The sequence below is a fragment of the Nicotiana sylvestris genome, chromosome 8 (genome assembly GCF_000393655.2).
Source record: "Nicotiana sylvestris chromosome 8, ASM39365v2, whole genome shotgun sequence".
Lineage (NCBI taxonomy): Eukaryota > Viridiplantae > Streptophyta > Magnoliopsida > Solanales > Solanaceae > Nicotiana > Nicotiana sylvestris.
In genome coordinates, this window is record NC_091064.1 from 85,548,911 (window position 1) to 85,561,259 (window position 12,349).

Sequence of the window (12,349 nt, forward strand, 5' to 3'; positions counted from 1 at the left end):
TTGGTCATATCTAGCTTCAGGATGACATTAGGTCCAGCCTTTGTTCTAAGCCTGATGTCAGTGACTATCTCCTGAGTTAAAAGGATATTTTCTACTATATTCCTGCCCTTAACAAAACCTGACTGTTCCTCCGATATCAGATTAAGGAGAAATTTCACAAGCCTTTCATGTATGACCCTCGATATGACCTTATTTGAAAAATTACTTAGGCTTATGGGTCTTAGATCAGAAAAAGTGGTAACTTCTTTTTTCTTTGGTATCAGAACTAGGTTTGTGTGTGTTACGCACTTTGGTAGCTCATGACCATTGAAAAAAGCCCTCACCATGTCGAACAAGTCATCCCCTATTATGTCCCAACAAGACTGATATAGCTTGCCTGTCATGCCATCTGGCCCTCCAGCACTATTACCATTAAGTCCAAATACTGCCTCTTTAACCTCATCTTTTGTTGGTTGCTTAATAAATTCTGCATTCTGATTACTGTTCATCAGATTAGGAACATGGTCTACGATCTCAAATAAAGAGGGAGAAGCTGTTTCTGTGAACTGTTCCTCGTAAAATCTGATAGCCTCTTCTGCAATTTCTTTTTCTTCTTCAATCCATGTTCCTCCACTACCTTGACTTCTGTTAAGCTGAAGTCTCTTCCTCCTACCTCTCACTTGTGCGTGGAAGAAATTAGTATTCCTATCCCCTTCCTTGAACCAAGTCATGCCCGCCTTTTGTTGCCAAAATTTCTCCTCTAGTGCAAGACATTTGATTAATTCTGCCTAAACCTTTTGTAGTCTTTCCCTGTTCATCCCTGTAGGATTTGCTTCAAATTCTGCTTCGTGAACCATCACTACCTCCTTCATGCTTTCTATTTTTTGGAAAATATTTCCAAAAGTAGCCTTACTCCACAATGAAAGGGCTTTCTTTAATTTTTTTAACTTGTGATTATGAATAATAAAAGGATTTGCATTGAAATCGGCTGTCCAGTTGTCTCTCACCACGTCTTTAAAAGTTGCATGTTCCACCCAAAAATTCAAGAACTTAAAAGGCTTTTTTATTGGTGGAGTCTCAGTATCACACTTCAGATACATTGGACTATGATCGGAACCAGTCTTTGCCAAATGTTGCACCTCTATTCCTGGAAATGTTTGTTGGAATTGTAAATTGGCCAAGCATCTGTCTAGTCTTTTGAATATACAGTCTTCCTCTGCTCTTCCATTCCACCATGTGAATATGCTATCTTTAAATCCAAGATCGAAGAGATTGCAAGTGTTGACGCAGTGTCGAAAATCATCAATTTCATTCTATGACACAGGTAACCCCCCAAACTTCTCTTCTTCGTCCCATATTACATTGAAATCTCCCCCTACTAGCCATGGTGCATTCATATCCCTTGTCATTTCATATAATGAATCCCATAGTTCTATCCTCTCAATTACATCACATTTAGCATATATCAAAGTTATAACAAACTCCACATGCGATTCAGTATGAACCAATCGTAGTGTTAATTGTTGCACCATATTGTACATGATAGTTACTTCAAATACTTCATCTATGAATGCCCAGATCTTGTTGGAAACATTTGAAATTGCTTGTGCAAGTCCTATCTTGTTTCTGTACCTTTCCATTTTTTTGCTTGTTGCTTTGGCTCCATTAATCCTACAAAATCATAGTGATTTTTCCTGTGCATTTTTGTCAACCTTTCAAAGGCGTGCTGTGTGTTGACTGACCTTATATTCCAAATGAGAGCATTCATTACTAATTGTTGGATTTAGTTAGCGTTCTCCTTGTGTGCACCCCAGCTTTTGGTACTGCAAAATTATCTTTTTGTTGCTTTTTCTTACCTTTTGCTGCTGATTTTGCCTTTTCCACTTGCATAGGTGATAAGTCACCTTGCCTTGCCGCATTCATAAGGTGTTGGGTAGTTGATTCTTGATCCATGTCGTAGCCTGATTTACCAGGTTCTCCTTCTTCATTGTCTTCCTTACTTCCTGATGTATCTCCAAATGCATTCCTTTTAGGGACCAAGGCCTTCTCTTCTCCTCTTTTTAACAGCTGCAACTGATTTTTCTCCATTGTGACAGTAATATTTAATAATTCTTTTTTATGTCTTGGTTGTTTCTCCTTGTCTGTTATGTTGTGTCCTTGTGGGTCTTCTTGTGATATTTGAATTTGATCATCTTCTGTTCCTCCAGGATCATTTACCTCTGGATCTCTTCCTTCATAGTTTCTAATTTCTGTGATTTCAGTTGTATTGTTGTCATTGGCTTGGTGCTCTCCATTTACACTTTGTTCATCTTCTTCTTTGTCCTTCTCATTTGGTTCTTCATCAGCTTGGGCTCCTTGTGGTACTTCGTTCTCCTCTGAATCGTATTCCCTTTGTGTATCCCATAGCCTGCCTCCACAGCCTTGCATTCTTTCTTTAAATGTAGCTGATTTTGACCCTTCTACTTGAGAATTTGGAGTTTTATTAGGTACCTTGTTCACTAATGTATCTTGTGATGGGATTTGCTAGCATTGTTTATTGATCTTCACTATTGCCTCTCCTGTTTTATTCTTGAAACTTCTTTCTACCCATTGTGCAGTATCATTTTTTGCTTTTGATGTATCATTTCCATTGACTAGACCATTAGTCGAGCGAATCCCTGATGAATTAAGATGAAAAAGTTGTGCTGCCGGATTTAATTTTCCCTCATTATTGACCGTATTTTTTGTTTTTTGCTTTGTAGATGCATGGTTATGAAGTGTTGTACTGCTTGTTGCTGCATTATCTGTCACCTTTGCCAATTGATTAATATGTTCTTCCTCTTCCTCCAAACCTTGTAATATTGCAAACTTGTTAGCTACTTGAACATGATCATTATCTTCATTGTCTACAGCCTCCAATTCCTTACCACTGTTGCTTTGTGGTTCTGCTAATGCTTGTACCCTCTTTATTGTTATTGTTTTCAAGCTGCTTAGCTGGTGACATCTCCATTCCATTATTACTAAGACTAGTATTTTGATTTACTACAATTCTAACTCTGTTGTCCTTCACTTCCTTCTATTGCTCTTTTGCTGTAACAATCACATTACCCACGACCTTTCCACTAGATAGCATCTTTATAGGCTGTGAGTTATTTATGTCTTGTTTCTTAGTTGTATCTGCTTGGTCATCATTCTCCTTCTCCACATATAATTTAGGGTGTATCCTCCAGCATTCAAATTGATCATGTCCTTGAAGTTTACAATGTCTGCAATATTTAGGCATCATGTCATATTGAATTCTCACCCATTCAGTTCTTGTTGTTCCTTTAGCTTCGTTGAATATGTCCATCCTCACCTTTTTAGGCAAATCTGCAAGTAGATCAACTAGTACCTTCACCCTAGCACAACTAGGTCTAGTTTTGTTAATTGTAGCCATGTCTAGATGCATAGGTTTACCTACTGCTGAAGCTAGAGAAAATAGACATTCCTTTACAAAAAAGGTTGGCAATAGACCTGGGAATGAGATCCAAGCCATTGCCTTGGGTATTTCTTCATCTGCTCTAAACTTTGAGTCATAAATCAAAGGCCTAAGCTGATATTGATAGCCATCCCTGTCCTTTATTTAATGAGTTTTTGATGAGAAATGAAGATAGTCCTGCTTTAATGTCATTCTAATCAAAATATGTCTATCCCTTAGAAATCCAATGTTACATTCACCTTTAATTCCGCATTGAATTGGTATTAATTTACGCTGTTGTTGAATTTCTGGGCTCCCATAAGAACATTTACCAACTATTGCATATTGTAGTCCTTCGATGATATCCATCCTTTCTACTTCTGCTTCTGTGAACTGAATAACATGTTCTCCATTTAATATTGTAGGTGTACGAATAGTAATTGGCTCAACTTCATGTTGCTCCTGCATTGCAGCATTTAAAGTGCAAGGTTTCAGAAATTTGGAGTAATCCATCGGCTTATTTGTGATCCCTGATGTTTCTGCCATGTTTAGAGGAAGTTGTGTAGGCAGCGCAGCCACCAAAAGTGGCTGGCCACCTGCCTGTGTGTCCATTACAGTTGTAATTCTTTAACACTTTTCTTACATGACAAAGTTGCAGTATGTTTGCAATAAAACGAAATTACTGTAATTTGAATTTGCTTCACGCAATCTGTTGTACAAATTGAATGAGGAAATCTGTGTGCTACAGTAACTCGTAAAACTGAAATTAAGATCTACAAAAATTGACTATAGATCTGAAGTTGAAAACAATTGGGTATTACTCGTAACGAGATTATGTAACTTTTGACACCAATTTGGTTGTTTCCACCACCGGATTCCAGAGATATGACCGTAAAATGATGACGAAATTACTGTTCAGAGATTTTTCTAGAGAGAAGGCAGAGAATATCTCTCTACTTGATATTGCCCCAGTTTGTACTCTTTTTTTTTCTGTAGTTTTCGTCCGTCTGTTTGTGTAGTTTTGAATCAAGGGTTTTTCATGGTGGAATTGGGTGTTTTTGGGTAGAACTTAAGAATTTCAAAATTTGGGGATTTAGACCTCAAATTAAGGTCAGATACCAAAACCAATTGTATATCCGGGTTTGGGGGTGAATGGGTAATCGGGTTTTGGTACGAATTATTGGTTTTGACCAAGTGAGCGGGGTCGGTTTTTGACTTTTTTGGGGAAAATGTTGGGAAACCTATAATTATGCATTACCATTGATTTCTTTAGCAATAATTGATGTTATTAAGTTAATTATAACTAGATACGAGTGGATTGGAGGTGGAATCGAGAGGTAAAGCGGTAATTGAGCTTTGAATTGCCCGTTGAGTTGAGGTTAGTTTGGTCTAACCTTGACTCGAGGGATTAGGGATCCTCGACCTAATTGCTATATGAAATTCCATGTGTGTGGCATATAGGCGTGGTAACGAGTACCTATGCGCCACCAAATTATCTGTTTAGCTTGTTCCCTTCCCCGTTCCTAGTATATTGTTTTGTCGTCTTAACTGCTACTTGCTTATTGATGCTTCCATGTCTAATTTCTTTTTGTTAAATGTTGTTTTCTCTGTTGAAGGTATTAATTATTCTGTAGTTTCATTATATTACATTGTCGGTTTAAGTTGGTTTATTGGTGTTTCATGGTACACTTTGGTTGGTCTCGTTGTGTAGTATTAACTTATGAAGTTTCATAATTATATATATTTCCCGTTATTTTGGTTTGAGGTATAAATGTTGTGGTGGGTTTTGAGCTAAACTGTGAAATACTTGTTCTTATTTTGTGATTGGTACTAATATGGTGGGATCGAGTTGCACGCCGCAATAGGAGGAATAATGGTGAAATGTGATTATCTGGTGGGATTGGGTTATGCGCCGCAACAAGGAGTAATAAGGGTGGACAGGTGGGATCGGATTGCATGCCGCAACATGAGGAATAAGGGTGATATATTGAGGAGTAATAAGGGTACACTGGTGAGATCAGGTTGCACGCCGCAACAAGGAGTAATAAGGGTGAATGTTCATATTGTTACTTGTTATATTGTGGGATCGGGATACACATTGCAGCATTTTATTGTTTATGTATTCTTCCTCTATTGTGATTTTATTTTGGAGTATTGTAACTCTTTTAAGGATTGGTTATAGCCGAGTGTTGGAAAATTATTTGGGTTCTATATTTACTTTGCTGCAAGTTACTGTCCCAATCCTTTCCGTATTTGCTTTTGTTTTATTATATACTGTTGTAGGTTAGTTTGTATGAGCCCCGCCTTAGCCTCGTCACTACCTCGTCGAGGTTAGGCTCGGCACTTACCAGTACATGGGGTCAGTTGTACTGATACTGAACTCTGCACTTTCTATGCAGATTTCGGAGCTGGTTATGGCTGATCGAGAGGTCGGTTGCAGGCATTTATCAAGGAGACCCAAGGTAGTCCTACAGGCGTCCGTAGGCCCTGGCGTCCCCTCCTATTTTTTCCTTATTTCTGTTTTATTTTCTTTCGAGACAGATGTATTTTTCTTTCAAACCCATACTTTTAGTATTGATAGAATGTTCGTAAGTTGTGACACCAGTTTCTAGGTGGTAAATGTTTTGGATTGTTAATAGTATAAGGATAATCAGTTAAATATATTCTTCCGCATTTATTTCTGTTCAAATTAGTTTTGTTAATTTTAAATTATGGAAATGTAAAGGAAAAAGTGAATATAACTCTATCATTGGCTTGACTTGCGAGTACGATGTTAGGCGCCATCACGGCCTCGACGGTGGGAAACCCAGGTCATGACGAGTTGGTATTAGATTCAGGTTGCCTAGGTCTCACAATTCACGAACAAGCTTAGTAGAGTCGGAGGGATTGGTACGGAGATGTCTATGCTTATCCCCCAAAGGCTACAGAGTTAGGAACAATTTCACTTATATTCTTCTCTGTGGTGCGATTTGATCTCCCCAATGTTAATTGAACTCTGTACTCCTATTTCTTCGCAGATGGCAAGAACACGTAGCGCTTCATCAGCTGATCAGCAGCCTAAGCCCCTAGTAGCAGCTCCTATGAGGGTAAAGGACGAGGTTGAGGCCATGCTAGAGGCCGAGTCAGGGGCAAGGCTCAGCCTAGAGCTTGAGCAGCAACACTAGCGGCGGAGCCTCAGGTAGAGTTTGATGAGGAGGCTCCGGCCCAAACCATTCCAGCGGGGCCAGCTTAGGTTCAAGAAGGGTTCATAGCTACCCTGGTACTTCAGGATGCTTGGGTCCATCTAGTGGGCCTGATGGAGAGTGTTACTTAGGCAGGTACATTCCCTGTAGCACCAGCCGTCTATATGGCTGGGGGAGGAGCACGTACTCCCGTTACTCACACTTCGGAGTAGATGGCTCCCCAATTTCAGACTCCAGCAGCTCAGCCAGTTGGGGTAGTTCTGCCGTGTATTGTAGCACAGACCGACGATGGATCAGCTGTCACGACCAAAATTGATAAGCCGCGATGGGCACCCGGTACCTTACTCAACCGAGTACCAACGTAACTTATCTTTCTTATTACATCATCATATACACGTGACATACGGGCCTAATAGGCCAACATGATCTTTTATAAACACGAAACATAGGCCGACAAGGCCGCACAATCTTTCACGTACACGAGATATGTCTACAAGCCTCTAAGAGTACAAAAATGTCATAAAGGTCGGGACAGAGTCCCGCCATACCAAGCAATATACGTCTGAATCATACTAACCAAACAAGCAACTCTGAAGCAAATGGAGTGCACCAACATCTTCTACTGAGTTGATAGCCTACTTGGAGGGCTCTCGACCTGTCTATCTGGACCTGCGGGCATGAAATGCAGCGTCCCCGGGCAAAAGGGACGTCAGTACGAATATTGTACCGAGTATGTAAGGCACATAAATAAGTACATAAGAGACATGGAATAAATATAGGGTACATGACTCAAACTGTAAGTCTGAATAACTTTGTAAATCATAATTTACTTTTAGCGTCATGCATATGCGTATGAATATCATGTCGGGCATAGGTACATTTTTCATAACATCATCAGCCTCTGAGGGCATCCCATCATATCATATCAGCCACTGTAGGCAAAATCATCATCTTATACCAGCTGATCAGGTGGTGGTGTGTATATAACGCCATAACTTTTCAAGTATCCATATACATACATATATATGCGTATATAATGCCGTTTGAATCATATTTCAGCCACTGTGGGCAACATCATCATCATATACCAGCGGATCAGGTGGTGGTGCATTTATAACGCCATACCTTTTTCCCATATCCCATATACATTTATTTACATATATACGCGTATATAACGCCATCTGGTCATGGGTCAATGGACATGTATAAATGAGTGAAATGCATGAAAAATACATAATAATCTTGATATTCCTTCTAGATAAACTTTTTCAACTGCGTATTATTCTGAGACCCATGAACAGAAGAAAATAATAATAATTCTCATTGGGAATCAAGAATATAGACACCCCTACTATTTTTATGAATAGAATACTTTATAGAAAACTGTGTATTTCCTCATTTCTTCAGTATAATTTGGATCATGCCAAAAGAAATAAGGGATGACCTTAACATACCTGTTCCTGGAATTATTTGAACGGACTGAAGCTTCAGCTTCCGTGAAATGTGTTGAACGAAATTCCGCCTGAATCCCTTAGAAATTTTGAACGAAATTGTGGTGGCCTTTTGAAATTTTTATCGAAATATTTTTGGCTAAAGAGTGGAATTGTTTGGACGAAATAGTCTTGTTCATGTTCTTGGTTTCAAACCAAGAACAAATTGAGGCTAAAGTCATAAGAAGTTAAAGGCATATAAGAATGAAGTTTGCTTCTGTTTTCTTGGTTTTTAATGGACATGATACTAATTTGATGTATCATATTAGTGGGTTTATCAGATTCCTTGTAGGGATAAGGTTAGACACCTATTGCAATTTTGTATGAGTGATCCTCTTTAAATAGTGGCCTTGTGCCACGTGGGTGGGGTGGTTAGTTTACTAAATTTTATCCACTTATTAGTTAACCGGGTAATGTCCTGTTACTCGGTAATTAATCAGTTACCCGTATAATATAAAAATTATCTCAACTTAATTAAATAATACTCTCTTTTAATATACCTTGTACACCTTACTATCATGGCCATGTAGTACTTTGTATGGCACTAGTCCATAAATACCAAGTATTTTAGCTCGGGCCGTATTTTATCCCAAAATGCCAAACTTTGACCAAATTCGTTTTCTTGAACTTGCTCCCCCTTTTGACTTCAAGAATTTACTAGTCACTTGTGACATAGCATAATCCTTATAATCCCCAAATAATCTTTTCCCTGGACTGATGCTAATTACCTTACGACAAATTCATCGTAAACTACTACAGGGTGCAACATCGTCATAACTTATTACTGTAGGATGTAACATCAATCGTAATATATTACTGCAGAGGGTAACACCATCGTAAGATATTACTGCAGAGTATAACATTATCATAATATAATACTGTGGGACGTAATATTGATGTAATATTGCCGGGCGTAACATCATTCCCCCTTTTGGAACATTCATCCACGAATGTTGACTGATGCTCTTGTCATTATTATTCTGAATGTCTTAATACTCTGTGAATAAATCCAAAGTCTAAGGTATTCCCCCCTTTAGTCTTCTTGCTCATATCATGACCTGTGGTCGAAATCTTCCTAATCTTGCAACTTCTGTTACATCCTGTCATGCAGCCTGTATGACCCTGGTTTTGTAGGTGCACTTATGCAATTCATCTTTTTTTTTTCCTTTTATCTTTTAGTCAATCTGTAGGCCTTACTTTGTATATACAAGGCTTAATAGGATGCCTCTCTGGGCCTCTATAAGTATACTGAAGTCCTTTGCTCGATACTTTGTAGAACTTGCGAATATGGCCATATCTCATTTCATAGATCTAGTTACCCATTCATACGACTTACTGCATTTAGATGGGTTATACTATACCGTAATATTTGCTTCAATCTACCTTTACTGAGGTATGCTTACCAAGCTCCCAGTTACTTTTGTTGCATATCCTTTAGGTATAAATCGCAGTCCTTCAATGCTCATTCATTACTGTTCGTCTTAAGAATGGTAGCCTAATATCATCTCATACTTGTGACTTTTGTCCATCAATTGTTGATTCCCTTATGTGGGTATTTTAATCTCGTACATCCATGAAATCATCTTCAAATCATTACTCACTCGAAGGCCTAAACGTCATCTTTTATCCATCACAATTACACCCTTATTGTACTATCAAAGCAGCATTCCATCTTTTCTAATAGACTCTTTTGAGTTCATTCACACTATACTGAGCTTTCTATAACTTAGAGAAACCATCAGCTCTTCTTGTTTTCATGGATTTAATCCTGAGGACTTATATATTCTCGTCACCCTTTCACTTGCCTTTACTCATTCTTACTCATGTTTTCTTAAAACTTTGTCGCTCTACCATACTTAAGCTTGCGACTTATACATATCTATTTATACTATTCGCAACTTTCCTTCAACTTGCTTACACCATAGATTTCCTTATGTTATTCTGGAACGTCAAGCGAGACATCACATCATCTCCAACTTTTCTCTATTCTCTTAACTAGATTTCTTAGTACATAGAAACCATAGGCTGGAAGACATGCCACCGACGATGCCGCAATCATTCCCGGTTATTGGATCCCCGTGCTTATAGCCTTCTATCCGAAATATGGACTATTCACGATCTTCTGCCTTTGAGTATCTCGTACGTTGTTCACCTTTACCTTACTTACCTTAAAATCTCGTATAATATCTTCTATCTCTTTCATAACCTTCCTTCCACCCAGGCGTAATTCACATCCATAACTTGAAGCTCTATTATAATACTCGCACCTCTGGTACATACACAATCTGGTGGGAGCTTCGTACTGACTTCTTATGAGGCTGGTACTTCTTCTAACTAGCTTCCTTGTAGAGTCATTATAGATTATGGTTGTTGTGTTATTTCTCTTGAACGTCTGATATTAAGAGCGATTCTATCATATTCTCAAGCGCAACTTCTATAATTTTTCTAGGTCCAATAATCAGACTCCTGATTTACTTAGGTGATGTAATTCTTTAGTTTCCTCTTCCTTCTGATCAACCTTTACGTAGGCTTAAGCTATCTTCCGATCTGTAGCTCATGGTATCAGTTATTACCTTAGCCTTTCATGGGCATTATGGAAAATCCATGATACAATCTTCTAATAATTCAATCCTTTGTCTATTCCCTGGGCTAAATTCTTTCTTTTAACTTATACCGGAGTCTTCTATAGTTGTATGATTGTCTACAAATATGCTGCCTGGATAATGTTCCAAAATATCGGGTGTAACCATAACCTAACTCTGGATCATTGGTCAAATAATTCTTTCGTTCCGTCTTAGTTTTCTTTCAATGTAAGCTATTACTTTTCTTGGTCTTTCTGCCCCCTTGTTGCGTCTATACTTAGCTTATCTTAGTACCCACACTTGCCAGAGTTTTCACAAAACTCATATGATCCTGAATATCACTTCTGATTTTACTCCTTGTTCATTAGCCACTATAGGTGTCACTTTCTTAGGGAGTGCATACAATGTTGTTTTGAGACTGTTGTCACATGACCATTTTCCTCTTTAGGTCGTTGTACTGAGGTTGAAGCCTTCTTTCTTATTTCCTTAGCTAGTCTTTCATCATAGTTCTTAGGGAAGACCCTCTGACTTTTGTAAAGATGCGAACTTATTATACCATATTCCTGATAGAATTTTTGATGTTCGTGCTCACTTGTAATTATCCTTAGTTACTTACCTCCATACTCATCTGCTCGAATGGCTGCTTCTGAACTAAAGTTTTGACTGTCTTCCCAGCAATATTAAGTTGAATCAACAATAGATGGACAAAAGTCACAAAGTATGAGATGAGATTGGGCTGTCATTCTAAAGATGAGCAGTAATGAGGAAGCATTAAAGGACTTAAATTTATACATATGGAATAAGCAACGAGAGTAAGCTGGGATTTGGTAGCAGACCTCAGCAATGATAAATTAAAGTAAGAGTTATGGCAGTAAATTCATACGGATGGCTAAACAAACCAATGTGATGAGATATAGCAATATTCGTAAATTCAACAAAGTACCGAGCGAAGAACTTCAGTATACTTATATATGCCCAAAGGGACATCTTATCAAGCTCTACATATGAATCCTAGAGATTGGGAACACTTACAAGGCCAAAATTGTACAGGATGCATGATGAAAGGTAGTAACAGTTACGAGATTGGAAGGATTCCGACTACAAGTTGTGGTGTGAGAAAGAGGCTTAAGGGGGGAATGCCCTGGACTTTGGACTCATTCATAGAACAGTCGCCTAGATGGAAAGGGATGTTTTAAAGTATTCAAAAGATATAAGTTATGAAAATTATAAGTGCATCAGTCAACATTCGAGGACGAATGTTCCAAATGGGGGAATAATGTTACGCCTCGCAGTATTACATCGATGTTATGCTCCGCAGTAATATATTACGGCGATGTTACCTTTGCAGTAGTATATTATAATGATATTATGTCCTGCAGTATTACACTACGGTGATGTTACGCTTCACAGTATTAAGTTATGACAGTGATTGCACCCAACAGTATTACATTACGGTGATGTTATGCTTTGCAGTATTAAGTTACGACGATGTTGCACCCTGTAGTATTGTACATTGGATTTGTCGTAAGGTAATTGACATAAGTCCAAGTAAAAGATTATTTGAAGATTATAAGGATTATGCTATTTCACAAGTGATGAATAAATTCGTAAAGGTGAAAGGGGAAGCAAGTCAAAGAAAATGAATTTTTCGTCCAAGTTTGGCATATTGGGGTAATATGC

General features: G+C 38.3%; 1 protein-coding gene across 1 annotated transcript; it reads right to left on the reverse strand.

Moving 5' to 3' along the window:
- Positions 1 to 767: 767 nt before the first annotated feature.
- On the reverse strand, positions 768 to 1,619 carry LOC138875321 (uncharacterized). Its single transcript, XM_070154146.1, has 2 exons — positions 1,341 to 1,619; positions 768 to 1,292 (listed from the first exon to the last, which is right to left on the reverse strand). Exons 1-2 carry the CDS (start codon positions 1,617 to 1,619, stop codon positions 768 to 770), a joined length of 804 nt encoding a protein of 267 aa, XP_070010247.1.
- Between the last annotated feature and the right edge of the window lie 10,730 nt (positions 1,620 to 12,349).